The following is an 18,711-nucleotide window of genomic DNA, read 5'->3' on the forward strand; positions in this document are numbered from 1 at the left end:
GTGTGCATGCACACGAAAGCTCATACCAAGAACTAACTTAGTTGGTCTATAAGGTGCTACTGGAAGGATTTTTTTTATTTTTACATAACTGTGAGGAAGTGAAAGACAACAATAGTCCTCCATGAGCGCACGATTGCTCTTTGGACAATTTTTGTTTGTTATCAGATTGCGGTTAATTATCCTTATCAGGTGCTCACACAACCCCTGAGAGTGAATCCCAAGGTTGTCCTCAACAAAAAAAGATGCTGTTTTGTAATATTAATAGTAATGATGATATCATTTATCTCTGTGTGTTTGCATCTCATTTCAGATGAACAAAAAAAAAGGGGAAGGGAAGGGAAGGGAAGGGAAGGGAAGGGAAGGGAAGGGAAGGGAAGGGAAGGGAAGGGAAGGGAAGGGAAGAAGACTAGAATTTCCTGGGGGTTGACGGCTTTGTTTGCTATTCCCCTGTTGATGTGATATTTAGCACTCTCCCTCGAAAATAAATTTCATGACAACCAACTTCTAAGTCCATTCATTGATCGTCGGGGTGCTTGGATATTTGATCAGAAGTTCAGGAGGCCATGAAGAGCGATGAGTTAGGAGTAAGTCCAGGTTTAGCGAGGCTTACTTCCTACTGAAGGCGAGACTAAACTTTGACATTCTGACAATCTCGACCCCCGACTCACATCCTCCAGAGTGAGTTACGTTAATTTCAATGAACCCGCCCAGATCAGCAGATCTCAAGGCGAAGCTCAGCTGCACTTCCTAAAGTGTGCAGTTTACAGTACTAAGAAGTAAGCGCCAGGGATTTCCGTGGACCCTGTTTCCAAGGGAAATGCGCTTAGGATCGAGTTGCTAGTCTGTATATGCATGACAATCTCTCGCCGCTAATGGAAAGTAGATTCGGTTAGGAAACTGAAATCGGTGGATTTCTCCCTTGACTGGTTTCGAGGTTAACCACATACTACTCGTGCGCTACTAACTAAGCAAGCCCGGTCTCTTTGGCGACCTGGAACGAGTCGGCTTTCGATAAACGAAAGGCTGTTCCTTTGACTCTTTACACAGTGGGTCACCACATCGCTTTAAAAAATGCAGCCCAGCAGCTTGCTGGCACAGCGGGAAGGGTTTCACCCACTGCACGCAGAATTCTGCTCTCCCTGCCCACTTTTCCAGCTCAAATCCTGGTCTAGACATTGATGGAGGTACCGGGAGGTGGCGTGGCCACGACTTCCAGAGGAAATCTGTGGCGAATCTGCAGTCGCTTCTACCTAGTCCCCAAAGTTCTCTGGCTGTGGTTTGTGACTCAGGAGGGAGGAAATATCTCCGGGAATTCCATTTGTAATAAATCTGAGATTCTTTATATCCCGTCCCGCGGTGGATATTCTCGGAAGGTGTTTTATATATATATATAATGTGCGTAAAGCAAAGCGAAGTTTCTCACCGGCCTATTTTGATTACGAAACGAAACTGGTTCCAAATGCTGCTTCTGCCTGGATTGTTTGAGTTGATGGTTCATTGTATTTACATGTTATTGATTTTAATCCGCGAAGCGCCTAGAGGACGTGGCTAATGCCCAAGATAAACATGAAGTCAGATAAATAGATGGAGATGAAGGATCTGTGAAAGAATCTCTCTCTCTCCAAAGCGAATGTGGGTCTCAGTCCTGCCACAGGCAAGCGGCAGTTATGCCTCCCCCTCCCCCAGTTTGGTTCACACACTAGTCGATAGCGGAAGCTTTGCCCCCCCATAAGTGGAATCTAGTGTAATTCTAATCGCAATTCATGTCTGTATGCTCCTTGCTCCAAATATCTGCCCAACCATATTCTGTCTTTCTAGATACGTGTTACCTTGGTTAACAACGGGCGAGCCGAGGTATCCAGGCCAACAGAACCGAAGTTTTGGGAATGGCACTCGCTTAAATTCCGTCGAACTAAACATGCATCGACTCAGTTGAAACTGATGTCCGTCCTCCTCGCCGGTGAACTCTTGGTGCCAATGGGGGCTGCCTCCGCTCATGGTCCGCCCTGTGGGAACAGCGGCTTCTTTGCGCTGGGAAAAGCGTTGGGTTCCCTATCCTAAGGAGTTTCCAAGTCAAGAGTGTGTTCCCCTCTGCTTGTGTGGAACAGTTTGAGGCGGACTTGCGTCGGGCCCCAGACCTTACGGCCTCCACTGGGAAGCCTCCGAGCCTTCCTTAATTCGGTTTCCTCTCCCCTGTGCTTCCTATCCACGCCGCGTTTGCTTTGTACACCCGCTACATCTCACTGCGTGGGGGTGGGGGGGATGTGCATAATGTTGCCATCTTCCTGTTTAAGAAATAGTAGTCGATTCCTTAATTGTATGATTCGAGGGGTCGAATGCGTTTGCGCATGACACCAAAGGACATTTCGGAAGCCAGGAGCCTCCTTTGTTGTCCGATGAGTCGGGCAGGTCCTCCTCGCAACGGCCTTGGAGGAGCAGGAATCCCGAGAAGCCGATGTTACAGGTGTAGGAATGAATTTAGGCACTAGGAGAGTATCTATTATTTAGCTATATCCATTCCTACAACAGGCATCTTCGTAGCCCACATCTGACTCCCCAACCCTTCTCAAGTTCAGGGTGAATCCAGACGACCATATATCATCACCAGGTAAAACGGTCGTCTGGAATGGATCCACCCCAAATCTTCGCTATGTTGCTTGTACTGCTGTGGACTTCTAGACCTGCCTGCCATCCATGACCTCTTTACTCCGAAGTAGTCGTATTGGACCAAGCCAGAAAACGCTGCCTTTGGAGCGTGGTAGCTCACGAGTGGCGGTTCCAAGAAGCCATTCCCTTGAGTGCAAAACTGCAGTCTTATGCACACTTTCCGGACGACAAGATCCATTGAACTCCGTGGGGCTTACCGCTCAGTAGATATAAGATTGCAGTGTAATGTCTGCAAGCCTAGAGGAGAAGTCAGAGGTAAGCGGAGTCCCTTCAAATGCGATCTACATATGAGTATAGTAACCTGGGACGGAGCTGCAGTGCCAGAGAGAGGAAATCGTAATATCTATATATATCCACAATGTTTCCCTATATCCACCACTATTCTCTCTTCTCCATCAGGCCTAACGCCGGTGAGCACACACACACCACCCAAATTATTGAGCGTCGTTGTCTTTCATGCTTAAGGCCCCGAAGAGTTATGCCCTTCCTCTGCCAGCTCCCATCATCCCTAAACATTGGCAGTGCTGACCCAGGGGTTGATGGGAAGAGGAGAGCACATCTGGAGAGCACATCTGGAGAGCACATCTGGAGAGCACCGCGTTGGTTACCCTTGACGTAGAGCTGCGTGAGATAAACTAATGGTTTGACCAAGGCAGCGTGTGAACTGATGGCTACGAGGAAGGATACTGCATCTGACTGCCCTGTGAAAGCGGTGTTGCACCTGCGACCGAACCCTTCAGAGGGGAAGGGCCCTGCCTCAGGTCATAGGTTCGACCCCCAGCATCTCCGGGTTAGCAGAGACCCTGGCCAGCCGCTGCCAGACAGTGCAGACAACAGTGGGCTAGATTGACTAAATACATACACCTCCTGGTTGTGTAAACAAAACAAAACCTCTGTAAGAAGGCAGGTCCTTGTGTCCTTGACACCAGGTAAGGAGCACACCTGTGTGAACCGGCCCCAGGTCACTCGTAGGGTTGGTTTCCTATAACTTGAATGAGGTAGGAATACAAATCTGGACATCCTTTCTTTCCCAACTTCAAGGAGAGGCGCCCACGAGCACCCTTGCCAGTCAAACAGGGGCCACACCACTGGTTGGCAGCTTGGTGCCATTCAGCACCAATAAGGAAACAGAGACGTATCGGCATTACGTCCTGGTTCATTTTCGCTAGTATTATTATTTATTGAATTTTTAAGTTTCACTACGCACAACAGCCACAAACAAAACTACCCGCCTCCCCCAAAATAAGGAAGGCGGAAAAAACCCAGTAAAGTCCTACTCCACTTGCGAAATAAGGACATGATCCAACCAACATTAAACACTTTTTTGAAGCGTTGCTGGAGAGATTTAGAAGTAAGTCCCACTGACAGGTCAACAGGGCGGTATCCCAAATAAGCATGGCCGCTTTGAGCACTTGCTGAAATCCCCCTGTTAAAATGGCCAGGACTTTAAATCAGCCAGTTGTTGCTGGGCAATGCCTTAAGTATCCTATTTTCTTTTGCAAAGCTATTAGACGTCGTGCTTATTTTGGCGGGACATAGCCGCCTATTAACCTGGACACCGTCGAACCGGAGTCATTGGAGTTCAGATATACTGTATATCCGGCCAGCTGCAATTCCCCCTACGTTCACAAGGTCCAGGGGCTCTCGACGGTTTTCGGTGCCGGCTCCAAATCATGTTGGAAGCCCAAGCCACAGAGGGGTCACTTCGATTTTCCACGTCTGTATTTAGAAAACGTCTGCAGACTCTTGGTAAACTCTCTTAATTGCGCAGTTGACTAAAGGTCATTTCAATAAAGCAACATTAAAGATAGATATACAGTCAAGTATTTTATAGATATGGACGTGATATTCTGATTTGGCACGTCTAGTCTAAACGAAGCACCTGCTCCGATTACTCCGAAGTAAGGCCGAATGAATTCCTTTGGGATTTCTTCCAAGGGCGGATGATTCTGCCATTGCCTGCAACGGGAGAGGGGCTTGGTTGGCCTCAACTGCGGAATTCTCCCGGCAAACTCAGGAAGCTGTCTTCTACTGAGTCAGATCATTGGTCCATGGAAGTCAGTATCGTCTGTACTGACTGGCAGTGCTTGGAGATGTTTTTCTACTGAGCTAAGGCCTTTGGACGCATTTAATTATGGGGGCCTACTCAGTTTTGCTTTTTTTTGCAAGACTCTACCTTGCAAACTTCTAGCGCCTATTGAGAAGTCAACCCCCACTGAGAGAAATGGAACTTTCTCCCGGACAAGTGAGCCCAGGACTGCAGTTTAGCAATTCCTAAGCCCGTCTGCTCCGAGGCAAGTCGTTCTGAGGACTGCAGCTCCACACTGTCTTCACCCGAGTAACGATTTCCAGGGGTTAGCTGTGTCAGTTTGTTGCTGCTGCAGCAGCAGCGAATGAGCAAAGAGTCACGTAGCATCCTAAGCATTAACCCATTTCCGAGGGCACGAGCAGTCCACTTAATCAGATGCTGCTTTTGCTTCTAGGATAGGCACGCATAAAATTGCTCTGGCAGTCACTCAAGCGGCCTATTGCTAAGGAATACAGAAAATGGATTGCTTGCAAGTGAACTTTAATACATTCCGTACATGAGATCTGTGTTAAGTTGATCACTCTTCCAGCAGCACGTATTGAGGTCCTATAATTCCTATTTACAGAAAGAATAAAGGCCTAAATCATTATGTGTGAGCCCAGTATTTTCGAGAGCCACATATACGCCTTGCATTGTGTTTCTTTCAGAATCAGAGACTCAGCAAAGGGCTCTCGTTGCTATTGTGATTGAGGCTGTTGTTAAAATCTCATTTATTGGGATGACAATTCTCATGCAGTGTAATCCTAGCCAGGTGTCTTCAGAAGAGCAAATCCTGCCGAGCTGAATGACGTTGACGCCCAGGCAAATGCGGTATAAGGACGGCAGCAGCCTACAAATATCGTCTCAGATACGGAATCAAGAAGAAACCATTGTAACAAGAGCCAAAAGCAAACGCCTTTTGCTGTGTCTGATAATGAGTGGGAATGAGGAAGGGCTGCTTACTGGCTTCAGGGTTACTGTAGATGCTTTATTTCCTTTATTCCTATACCCTTTGGACCTCAGGTGGGAACCTGGATAATGCTTTAGTTCAGTGGTTCTCAAACTTTTCTCTCTGGGCCACACTTTCAGAATAAAAATTTGCTGGCGCCACACCGAATTTTTAATTGAGAAAAAATACCTTGGGAAGGGGGGAGAAACACCTTCTAGCAGTGCTTGATTCTGTATCTCTATCCATATTCTGCAGTTTTCTTTTTTTTAAATCTTCCCTCCACATTTGCCAGCCCCTCCTGCCACACCCTTTGAGCACCGATGCCTTAGCTCCATAAAGGCGAGAGCGTTGGACAGGGACCGTCGCCGCCTTGTCCGGCTTTGCTGCCCTGCGCAGGCTGCGGTCCTGGATCAAATGCCTGCGAGTAACCCTGCTCCCAGCCACTGTGAAGATACCACTGCGAGCCAGCCTTGGGTCCAGCGTGCTCCCAGAATAGGGGTGTGTTTGTCACACACACACACACACACACACACACACAGAGAGAGAGAGAGAGAGAGAGAGAGAATCGTTTCCACTTCGGGCGGAGTTGGCCCCCAAAGTAGGGCAGATGCACCTTTTTTCGTAGCTGCACAGGGAGGGGGCGGGAGGACGGCTTGGATTTCTCCAGCCGTCCAGCGTGGAGACTAATTTGCTTGCATTGGCGCAGGATCCAGCGCTCCTTCCCAGGTACCCGCCCCTCCTCATCTCGGGCATCTCTCTCTCTCCCCTCCCCTCCGCGCTCCAGCCCGCGTCAGCCCTATAATAGGCTGTTGTCTGCAGCGGCGCTGGGGCGGAGAAAGGAGAAGGGGCTCCTCGGAGGAGGCCGCGCCTTCGAGCAAGCGGACGCGGCGCGCTCGGCTGCCTGGCCTCACTCCGCAGGGAGGTCCTCGGCGGCGACTGCGGGCAGACGCGCGGGCGGCCCTCGGGGGAGACCGGCCGCGCCCCGCCTTGCTTCCTTCCGAGGGGGATTCGAAGAAGGGGCTTGGCGCCCCGAGGCCGCCAGGATGGTCTCTGCCTCCGCCAGGCCTGCGCGAGTCCGGGAAGGAGAGGTGTCCGGGGAGAGGTCGCGCTGAGGGTTGCGCCGCGGAGCCGGGCCGAGGAGGGACCGGGCTCCCGGGGGCCGCGCAGAGCGATGCAGCACCCGCTGGAGCTGGGCGCCGCCGCGCACTATTTCCCCGCCGACCCCTTCGTCGACCACCGATCGCACCGCTACCGGAGTTTTATGATCGAGGAGATCCTGACGGACCACCCGGACGCCAAGGGCTCTGCCCCGGCAGGAGAGCTGCTCAAGTTCGGCGTGAAAGCGCTGCTCTCGGCGCGGCCCTACCACAGCCCCCTAGGTAGGTCTGTGGGCAGGTGGGTGAACCGAATCCCGACGCTCCCCGGATCGAGCTGTTTGTGGGGCGTCGGGTGGGGGTGGGGGAACGGGAGAGTTCGGCTGCCCCCTGGAGAGGGAAGGTGGGGACTGAAACGGAAATAAATAGACGTGGACCTTCTTTTGTCCGCGCGCAAAGAGCTGCTTGGAGGCTGCTTTTCCCCTTTCCCTGCTCAAGGTCAACTCTCCCCGCCTGGAAGCTCCACCGATCTGCTTCTCCTTCCATCTTTGGCCGAGGGGGCGGCGGGTGCCTTGGGAGGTGGCGCGCGAGGGACAGTGAAACTCTGCTCTCGAGGGAGTTTCAGCACTCCGACCCCCCCCCCCGCCCCAGTATGGAGAAGTCTAGGCAAGTCCCACCTCTTTCAAAGGGGGCAGATCTCCGCCGAACATGGCTAAGGCTTCACGGATCAGGGCCTCGGGTAAATCTTCGGCTGCGATCCCCAAAGACACGCGCGCCTTTCGTTCCGTGAAAATCTAGGGGACCCGCTCCCCAAAGGGCTGGCACGCCAGAGCTGTAGCTCAAGAGATGGACAGGCCTGTGGCACAGCAAAGTCTTACGTTAGTGGGGATTTCTCCCGAGTAAGACTGCAGAGAGATATAACGGCTGCCGTCCTAGATACACTAACTAGGGAGTAATCTCCCGTAAGCTTCGTAGTTAAATAACTTTTCGTTTTACTTAAATAACTTTTCCCCAGAAACGGAAAGGCAAGTTTGTTGTCTTTGAGAGGGTCAGCGTGTCCCACCACCCATACCCGTAAATAACACAATTCGGAGGATTCCTATTCCGAGCCATGTAGATCGGTTTGAATAAGTAAGTTTTGAGTTTTGGCGTGCGCGTGTGTGCTGGGTCCAAGCAAGGCGAAAGGAAACAACCCGATCCACAACCCACTTAATTCGATGCCTTTAGGCAAGCAGTTGTTTCCACTGGCATGGCATCAAAGGAAAGGGAATGGATTTAAGGCTGCAGTCTTGTGTTCCCTGAGCTTTTGGGGCTGTGGGGTGCAGGGGGGAGGACACGCGTTTTGCTTTATGAAGGCCCGTTGAGTTCGGTGACACTTACTTCTGAGTAAACTGGGACGGGATCGGGCCACTCTTTGACACCCCCGCCCCCCACCCTTGTGTCCAGATGAATCTACCGCTGGCGGAGATAGCAGAGCCGGCGTTATGGCTGGGTCTTGCAATAAAAAGATCCCAAGATCCTGTGGAATGGCATGGAGGGAAAGAGTCGAGGCTTGCATCGCAAGAGCCGCGGCCTGGACGCGAGGGGGGAAGGGGAAAGGCATTGGCCTCTGGCTGCTCCGAACTAACTCCCTAGTGGTCTAGGACCTCTTCCTCCCGGGTAACCGGCGGAGGGAGCCAGTTTGGGCGCGGGGTGGGTGCTTCGCTCCGCTTCACGCCCGATCGGACCAACCCCAAGCTTTCGAGGAAGGACGGCTCAGTCGTCAAACTCCAGAGCACCAAAGACTGGGAAGGATTCCTCCAAAAATGGAGTCCTCGAGTGGCAGCGCACTGCTCCCTAAGAGAGTGACCCTGAGCCCCCTACAAAGCAAGTGGGGAATGAAACGGACCTTCTTGCGAGCGAGAGCAGTTTCAGGCCCACTCCACCCCCACCCCCCACTCTCCTCAGCAGCATTAGATCAACCGCCCATGTTTCTACGAGTGGTACTGCTTTGCTTTGTTTTGTTTTTAAAGTAACCGTATCCAAATGCGTAAAATGTTTCCTTTCGGTGCCATTCCGTCTTGTAGAGCGGGCCTTTGGACCTTGCAATTTTGCTCTCGCCTTCCGGTAACTCCTTGTTGTGCCCCCAAACTTGAAATGGCGCCTCCATGACAAACGTGTGTGTGATATTTCTCTGTAGGAGAAGATCCCTTTTCATCCGAGGACGGGTTTTCTTGCCCCTGGTTCTCCACCCGGGCCTCCTAGAACCAAACTTGCTCTCCTTTTGCAATCTGCTTGGAAACCAGGTGGGGCAAGACGCGTAAACCTTACAGTTTATTGGCGGAGCTCTGTGTGTGTGAGAGAGGGAGAGAGCGCGCGCGAAGGAGCGGCGGGCTTGTGGGTCTCTGAGGCCTGCACAGACCAGGCTCTCAAGCCGGAAGGATTCCGAGAGAGGCTTTCCCTTCCCTCTTCAGTGCAAAACGATTCCCTTTTCGGACTCCAGCGCTGAACAAATTTGCATCCCTCCCCGAGCGCTGAGCTGACGCGGGACCAAGCCCATCGATTTCAAAGGCCTTTCATGGGACTGCGTTTGGCCGAGCCTCTTTGAGACTCCTTTGGGCAGTGATAAAGCGGGATATCAAATCCAAGCTCTTCTTCTTCTTTTGCTTTAAAAAAAAAACCTGAATTGACATGGAATAGCAGATCGGTGGGAAAATGTATAATATATCTTGTCTGTATCTCCCATGACTTCAGGGAAGGGGAAGGGATAGGCCACAAAATGTTGACGAGGATCCGAGGGCGCACAAAAAGCAGATTAACAGCGCAACCCTCTGCACATTTACCGAGTACATCAGCCCAGCGGGGCTTACATGCAAAGGATCATTGCCTTATAAATCCAGCTATTTTTTCTTAGCTGGGTAGTGGTTCGCACGAGGCCTACGATTAAGACAAGCATAACACGATCGCCAACGGGTCTTCAAAACAGAGTCAGGAGATAGCAAGGGAATTGCCAAAAAGAAAAGTTTACATAAGTGTCCTGCGCGCTGAATTCACACGCCCTCCCCTTTTCTATTTGAATATGTCTGTCTTCAAACACTGGCCTCAGAAATCATCATTTAGGTCTCATTTTATGTCAGGAGTGGAATTCGGATCCGATACAGCCCCCCCCCGCCGCCATCAGAGGGCCATCTGCGGTTGGGGTTTTTTTTGCCTAGGCGTAGCTCTTTCTTCGACTCTGTAGGAGCAAATTGTCCCACCGTTAGAGAAAGCAGCCCAGGATGGGCTTTCTAAAACCAAACCAAAAGACCCCTCCCTGTGGGACATCCTGGCCCGGTAAACGGTGCGCATTTGAGCCCCCGTCGGCTTTTTATTTTTGGGGCCTCTTCCGCGGGGACTAGATCCTTGTAAACGCCTAACAAGCCAATGGCAGCAGCCGGCGCGTTTCGATCTGCTCGTCTTCCCTGCGGGGTGACCCGATTGCCTTCAAAGCCCTTCTTCGACCTCCTGAACTACCAACAAAGGCGGAGGAAGCAGGAAGCCGCTGCGGCTCGATTTAAGCCGAAGTAGGGTGGGTCCGAGAGTCCCTTTTGGAGCGAAACGTCGTGGATGTTCCAAAAGAGAGACGCGAGGATTCTATCGCTTCCGCGCCAGCACTCGGAGCGCGCGCTGCGGATTCGCCCTTTAGAGTGAAGAGCCACACTCTTGACACCTTTCAGGATCGCAGGCTGAAGAAAATAGGAGCGCGGAGAGGGGCCGGTGGGTCCAGGAGAGCTGCTCACATGGCACTCATTGGGGAGCCTCTTTCTACTCTGCCAGGGAAAGAAATCTGAAATTATAAGCGATTTGCGTCTTAGTCTATTTTTAACTGATTCCCTCCCCCCCCCCGTAGCCGGTATGCATTGGCTCTCGAGCGCTGCCAGCACCTTTCCCCTCCCCGCCCCAAGGTATGCGGAGTGCGGATGAATTTGTAAGTCTCAAGCGGATGCAAATGTACCGCCGCCTTTAGAGTTTGCTCAGCAAGATGAAAAAGTACCCCAAAAATGACCTCCTGCCTGGATGGAGCGAATGAAAATTCCTCCACGGTTGTGCGAGGAAATAATTGAAGGCGGCAGGTCTTTTCCGCATGCTTGATAGGGAAGGTAGTTTCATTGAACTCAATGGGGGCTGCTTCTGAGTAAACAATGCCATTACTTTTAATGGGTGAAGATTTAAGCATAGGTTGAATTCTCTCCACTCAGTGCTTAATTATGTTTGGATCATGTCCCTGGTTTGGTTTAGTTTGGGTGCTTTTTTTGGGTGTGTGTGTAAGCTATGATGTTTTTGCATTAAACAATGGTTGTCTCAAATCTAGCAAAAGTTGTTTACATCTTTTCATTATTCTATTTTCACTTTTTCATTATGGAGGAAAATGCTGGCATTGTCTTAGAAGCTTGATTGACATGCCCTTTAATGTATTTGCATGCAAATTAATGTGTATGTTATGTACAGCTCAGTCCTACACATGTCTACTCAGACGTAAGTTCCAGTGACTTCAGTAGCATTTACTCCTAGATAAGTGTGTTTTGAGAATCTAGCTTTAATCTAAATATCGGGTTACATTTCCATTGCCTTGAGAATCGGCCTATAAAAGTGGAATAAATTTAGATTCCATTTAAAATCACATTCATAAGCTGCTAGACAAAAGACTTTCCAAAATCAGAGCAGTAGGCTATATATCAATCTCTATTTATTACCTGTTCTATGGGAAATATTGAGTTACTGCTTCACTAACAATAGATTTCCACAAACATGGAAATAGTTTTTGAGCAACAGTATATACAGGCTACATGTAGTGTCTTGAATTCTTTTAAGAAAGTTTGCTAGACGCATTGCTTGAAAGTAAATTTCGTTAAAATCGAAGGGACTTGTTTTGTCTAATATTGTGCTTCCAATGTTATTATTTATTTTTAAAAACTATTCCTGATGCTTATATGATTCGAAAATACTGTAAATATTTTAGCAGCAGCAATTTTTCCTTTCTTTCCAAACGATAGAATATGTTCTGCTGCTCCTCGGGGAGAACTAAATATAAAATATGATCACTGGGAGCAGAATGCTAGATTCACAAGCTGCTGAATAAAACGGCAACATTTTCAAATAAGTCAATTTTTGCCACTGTCTTAAAGCTTTACAAGTGGTAGTGCCATCCTAAAAACATGCAAACAAGCGCAACTTGCGAGTAAGTCCCATAATCGAAGTATTACCAAATAGGACATTAACTAATTTCGACTGACGTCATCGACGTCTATTTACAGCACAGGAAGTGCCTAATTCACCCTCGTCATAATCAATGGAAGTTTCGATTTAATTTGTTTACGATTGAAATGGCAACACCACTGAACTCACCAGGGCGCTAGTTTCCTTGGAAATGGCTTTCGGATAAATACAGCAGCTGAGGATCGAAAGTTAAACCAGTTTAGTTATGGAAAATTGGCAGGATGGCTGATGGGACTTACAGGAAAGGAATCCTTCCCTGTCGATCTCTCCCGCTCTCACCCCCACCCCCACTTTCGATACCCAATCGCTTTGGATCTAGACGCACTTTAAGAGGCGCTCTCATTACTCGGCTCTCCTTCCCAGCGCCCTCCAGTAAACCTCCGAGTGGCTGGATTGGGCTGCGAGAGTATCGCTAGCCAGTGCGCGAGAAATCGTGCAACCTGCCCCTATTCACCTTTAAGCCAAAATCAGACACGCTTAGACTTAATCCTAAATCAGCCTCGAGGAAAAGATCGCGCTGCACGATTTCCCGCGCAGGGAGCGACGCTCCTGCAGCCTAATCCCAACCTTGTTTACTCGGAAGTAATGCAGTTTAGTTAAATGCGTCTTAACTGCCAAGTAAATACGTTCATTATTATAAACCCCAGCTGCTCCTATTTCCACCCACTGCCTCCTCCTGGCTGGCACTCGGACACCTCCTAGCTAAGAGACTCCCCGTTTCACATCCAGCTTCGTCTTGCCAGATTGAGTTGAAGGGAGAGCAGGAGGAGGAGGAGCGCAACCGTAGACCTCAAGGTTCTGAGTACAGGTCCCGCTCCTCTCCGAGGCTTCCTCGGTGATCTGGAGGCAGTGAGTCTAATATTCTACCTCACCTGGGTGGGAAGATGAAATGCGGGACCTATCTGCCACGCAGGTCACCCAGAGCTCCCTTGAGAAAAGTTGCCATGCAAATAAAGGAAATACATATATAGATCAAGCGATTCGAGATCTCAGCGGGTTCTTAGCTTCTTTACCACCTTAGAGGCCTGGAGAGACTAGTTTTAGGACTCTATTAATAATCTGCCAGCCACATGATGGGAGTTGTAACCTAGCGAGGTCTTAGAAGGACACTGTCTGCCCCAGCGCAATCCCTGCAGTAAAGAACTTTGTGGAGAGCAGATTTATAGTGATCCAAGTGGTATGCGCGAATACCAGTTTCTGGGCGTCCCAAGCGGAGCGAGTGCTGCTGCTGTACTCACGTCCTGCTCGTGGGCTTGCTGGTTAAGGAGACTCTGGGTACAGGATGCTAGCTGCACTATCTGGGGCTTGGGCCTGATCCGGCAGGGCTCTTCCTGTGACAATACCTCTGTGCGCCATCGCGTCACGGGAAGCTATAATTCATCTGCTCCCCTTTAAAGCGCCACAAGGCTTCTTTTGTCTGTGGGGAAGGAAAAATCCCCTGAAGAGTGGCCGGAGAGTACCGAGCCTATGAATCTACCAGGCGCAACAGCAAGCTTTCTTCCCCGGGATCTTTGTCCTGACGCTTTCCTGCTTCCAAACGCTGCCATCTCAGAAGTGGGGGGCGGGCAAGGGTGCTAGAGCTTGGCTGATCGTCGAGGATTCTCTCCCCCCCCCCACCCGGCTGTTGACTCTCAATCTCTCTTTCTTTGTTTTCAGCGGTGCTGAAGGCTGAGCAGGCGGCGGTTTTCAAGTTCCCGCTGGCGCCTCTGGGCTGCTCAGGCCTGAGCTCGGCGCTGCTAGCGGCGGGCTCCGGGCTCCAGGGCGGCTCAGGTCCTCCTCACCTGCCCCTCGAGCTGCACCTCCGCGGGAAGTTGGAGCCGGGGACTCCGGAGGCGGGAGGCAAAGCCAAGAAAGGCCGTCGGAGCCGCACCGTCTTCACCGAGCTGCAGCTGATGGGCCTGGAGAAGCGCTTCGAGAAGCAGAAATACCTCTCCACACCCGACAGGTGGGTCCTCGCCCAGGGAGAGGGAGGAACCGGGAACAGTGGGAGTTAGAGGCAGCCCCCCCCCCACGGGGCGTACAGCCGGACAGTACACGGTGGTGGGGATCGTTGTGGGGTGGGTGAGGGGAATCCTATCGGCTTGCCTTCTTGCCAAAAGAGAGAGGGAGAGCGCACGTCGAGAAAGCCAGCTTACAGGTGTCAGGATCAGTTCCCCCAGTCCCCACCAGAGCTCCAAGTCCGCAAAGGTAATGGGGCAGGCCCTCCGCGAACGACCCCACCTGGGCAAGCCTCCGACCCCCCGCTGAACCCTTCTTCCCCACAATGGGGATGGGGGTCGAAACCCGGAATGAGTCCATTCTTCCTTTGGCCGCCGTTTCTCCAGTAGGACAACACCTAGGGTCGTTTCCCACATCACTGCAAGATTTAATTGTGTGCGCAGGAGTATACTGAGGCCCCCAGCTTGCAAATATGGCTCATTTTGGGTTTGCTTATTGGTGATCCACCGGACATTCCAGTGTGGAATACTAGATACGTAAATATGATATTTCTTTCTGAAAAGGACAACATAACTATTCATTCATGAAGCTCCCTGGACGGACTTGATAAATTGCTTATTTATTTCTTTTCTTTAGCGAGCCAACCTCTCAGGGTCGTCATATTTGCTCACTTTATATACGAAAATGCTGCGCTCCCAGAACTAGAGGTCCTGACCCTATTAAAGAGGGTGGTGGGCGTAGAGGGAAAGGAATGGTGAGTGGATAGCGGCGCAGTTTGCGCAAGGGAAGGCGGATCTGGAGATAGAGATCTCGAGCCACGTGCCTCTTCTCTTCCCTGTAGGATAGATTTGGCGGAATCCCTGGGCCTGAGTCAACTACAGGTGAAAACTTGGTACCAAAATAGGCGAATGAAATGGAAGAAAATAGTAAGTGTGCTTTCTGGAAGTTCAACCATTTAAATCGGTGTTTCCCCCCCTTTCACCCCATGTACTTAGATAGGCAACCGCTGAAAAACACACTGTTCCAGCCAAATGGCTTTTCTTGACCTCCTAGGAAAGGGAGAAAGAATGCGCCAGGAATATAATGGCAGAGGTTTGTTTTCTCTCCTCCTGCCTGTCTCCAAGTACCGGTGTGACCTGGACGCATCCACCCCAACTGTAAAGGAAAGAAAATGCTAGTCAATTGCAACCTTTTCCTCTGTAGGAAAAGTAATACGCCCCCCAACCCACAGATTTCCTAAGGCTGCAGACAGAAAGGGTTCCTTCCAGGGGTGGAGAACCTCGGTCCACCAGACGTTTTAGACTACAACTCCTATCAGTTCGAGGCAGCATGGTTAATGGTCAGGAATGATGCGAGTTGTAGTCCAACTACAAATGGCTGACTGCAGTATACAGCGGGCCCATCTCATTGGACTGTGGCAAGGTCAAAGATTGGTCCTTTGCCATTGCTCCAACCCGACTCAAACCTTCAGGGCTTCCCCGGGCAAAATGTACTCTTGGCAGGGAAGAGCCAGTCGACCCCACTTTCTCGGTCCCAAGATGTATAAGAAGGACTCAGGATTCAAAGCTGATCCTCCTCACTGAGCCAGCCCTCCCATTGCTGGCAGAAAGCCTGACACTGGTGATCTGTAGGATTGATAGATCCATGGATTACTCGTGGATTTCAATGTGGAGTTCTAACGGGATGGTAATCGGTGCAGCTATGCCCACACCGATGCCTTCGACCTGCTGATATCCCAGAACAAGACCTTGACTGGGATATTCAAGGGACGGAGAGGCTGCCCCGTCTTCACGTGGAACTTGAACGAGATGATGTCAGATTGAACCTGGGCTGTTTAAAGCCAGTCTCTCCTACGCTGATCCTGACCGCAACTTTAAAGTCCAGATAGGTAGTTGATCGATCTTATTTACACCCCGATTCTCACAACAGGAATGTGGGAAACAAACTCATTGAAATAAGTGGGGCCTGACACACATTCACGGTGATTTATTATTACTGTAGTCTTATTCCATCGGTGTGCACGGAGCATTACAAAGGAACATTAGATAACTTGGGGAGACACCCAGAGGAAAGGAAAGGTGGAGAGGCAAGTGTAAAGGATTATTATTAATAATAATAATCATTAATTGTGTTTGTATACTGCCCTTCCTACTGAAAGAGCGCAGGGCAATGCGCAGCGTTTTAGAAAAACCTCACCATTAAATCGAATCAGTCAATTAATTAAATATAAATCCCACTTTTTCCTCCCAAAGGAACCCAAAGTAGTCATAACACCCGGACATTGCAGGAATTAAACCATAGTATGGAAAAATAGCAACAAAGTAACACGGCTAATATGCGCAAACACAGTTAGTACCGGCAGTGCAGTCCATGCACCTCCGGCATCCAGTCATATTATGCTCCTAGGAGGCATTCTCGTTAGTTCCAATGAGTCTCGCTTCGAAGGGAAACAAAGCCTGGCAACACATTGTAATTGCATTTGCGCGCAGTAATTAAGAATAAAGCGGCATCCTTGTACACCTTCCAGGGCCCATAGGACTCCAACTCCCATCAGCCCCCGTCAGCATGGCCAATGACCAGGAATGATGGGAATTGTAGTCCAGCGACCTCTGGGAGGCCACAGGTCCACTATTCCGGAAATTCTACCGGGAAGAAATCCTGTGGATCCTGTACAGGATTGCAGTGCGGTTGGCTTTTACGGAGTCTCTTGTCGTGGCCTCCAGCATCCGTCAGACATCATCTGGCAAAAACTGGCAGGCGTTTTTGCAGCGTCCTTTAGGCGGAAATCCTGTGCCTGTTCACCCGGGGCTTATTTTAGAGCAGGCATACCTAGGAATGTAATGCGGAGGGCCACAGGTTAGGCACCCCTGATCTAAACTCCTGGAGAAGCTCCAATTGTAAGCAGAAGTACTCTTGTAAAACAAACCAGCACGGGTCTTTCCTGGTTAGGAACTGGTGCTCTGAGTGAGTGCACAGATCCAGCAGCCAAGGCGATCTTCTCTGTTAGCTTCGCTCCCCTGCAGCAGGAGAGTAACCCTTACTTGCTGCCTGAAGATGCCCACCGGTTTCGGACAAGACTGGTGCTTCTTTTACAGCTGCGCAAGGTAGAAACCGAACAGGTGAGGCTATCTTCCGCGCGGAGAACAACTTGCAGGAGAAAGGCTCGCCCGTTGGATTTCTGCCTGCCAGGATTCTGTCAAAAGCGCAGGATTTCTGCAGGAAAAAACCAAACCCAAACAGTCCTAGTTGCCCACTGGATCGCGCAAGCCCGGTGGAGGGTCAGGGTCGGTGTTAAAATCCTGGGGAACCGATGCTTTTTAGAAACCGGGAGCTTTTTTATTTTGAATTTCCTTTTTAAAAAATAAATTAAAAGGATGGGTCCCTTATAAGCCTGTAATCCCCCCCCCCCAGCTGATTAAATTCTCTGGGCCTTCTTGCTTTCTTCTCCCGATTTCCCCCTTTTTTCTTTTTTGCAGGTTCTGCAAGGCGGAGGGCTCGAATCTCCCACAAAGCCCAAAGGCCGCCCGAAGAAAAACTCCATTCCTACCAGCGAGCAGCTGACCGAGCAAGAGCGAGCGAAGGAAGCAGAGAAACAAGCGGAAAGCCTGGGCTCCCCCTGCCAAGTCAGCCAAGAGGAATAACGGCGCGCCGCAGGCTGAGGCCTCTCGGCGGGAGTGCCTTGCAACACAGAGACTTACGGTACTGCAAAGGCGGCCGCGGCCGAAGCGCCTTGCTTCTCCATTGAGTGGCCTAAGAGGCTGGATCCGCGACGCCTTCGAAACCCTCCCTCTCGCATCCGCGCGCGCCCTGTTGGAACCTCCAGCCATTACGGCTTGAACTGCAGGCTTGTGCGCCTTGCCAATCGACTGGTCCTCGCTGAGGCGCTCGCTTGCGCGTACGTGGTTTCTTTAAAAACCAAGTGGATTGCCTGATGCGTAAAGAGGAGTAGGCGCACAAAACAGACGAGGGGCGCGCTACTGACTTTGTTTTTCAGAAGCTGCAAAGTGGAAGAAGATGGGTGGCAAAATGGTTAGTGGACTATTATTCTCAGTTGAATCCGTTGTATTTACTGCGCGTTGGAGCTGCCCCCGCCTCCGTCCCTGTTGTGCACTCGTAAGGAAAACGTCGCCTTCGCGCTGGGTGGGCGTTGGGTGAGAAGGATTTGGGCAGAAGGGGGCTCTTTTTCTTCTTTCGCTGTCTCAGACACGGGGTGGGGTGGGGTTGGGGGTCCCGCAAATGATTCGACAGACAGACGCCTTTTACAATCGGTTTTCATTAACATGAAGATATTGATTTTATTTCAATAAAGTATTTTATGGACGACTGGCCTGAGCAATGTCATGCGTTCATTTCCTCAGAACCGTCGAGGCCAGGAATGGGAAACCTAGGCGCCTCCCCGCCCCCCCCATAGGAGTCAATGGGGCTTCGCCCCCATAAAATATTTGAGGGGTCCTCCCCCAAGTTGATGGGCATTGCAATTCAAGTGGTGTGCGTGACCACATAAGGTGGTTGATTATGCGGGGCGGGGCTTACCTGGGCCCCCAAATATTTAATTCAAGTTGGCCCATGGGCGTGGCCAGAATTTTTGGTTGGGGGGGGCAGAACCTCAGAATTGGATTGACTGATTGATTGATTGGGGGCAGCTGCCCCCTGCCCCCCTTGGCTACACTCATGCCCCTGCCGCCCCCCCCCAAGATGTTGCGCAACTTAAATTTCGTAGCTGCCCCAGAAGCGTGGGAATTGGATTCCATCAACAATGG

The 18,711-nt window shown here is 50.6% G+C and overlaps 1 protein-coding gene across 1 annotated transcript; it reads left to right on the forward strand.

Annotated features, from left to right (window-relative positions):
• Positions 1-6,571: 6,571 nt before the first annotated feature.
• On the forward strand, positions 6,572-18,276 carry BARX1 (BARX homeobox 1). The gene is made up of 4 exons (XM_083486857.1): positions 6,572-7,063; positions 13,670-13,958; positions 14,793-14,877; positions 17,428-18,276. Exons 1-4 carry the CDS (start codon positions 6,856-6,858, stop codon positions 17,590-17,592), a joined length of 747 nt encoding a protein of 248 aa, XP_083342983.1. The 5' UTR covers positions 6,572-6,855; the 3' UTR covers positions 17,593-18,276.
• The last annotated feature ends 435 nt before the right edge of the window (positions 18,277-18,711 follow it).

Source organism: Podarcis liolepis (genome assembly GCF_965112155.1).
Source record: "Podarcis liolepis genome assembly, chromosome: 2".
Lineage (NCBI taxonomy): Eukaryota > Metazoa > Chordata > Lepidosauria > Squamata > Lacertidae > Podarcis > Podarcis liolepis.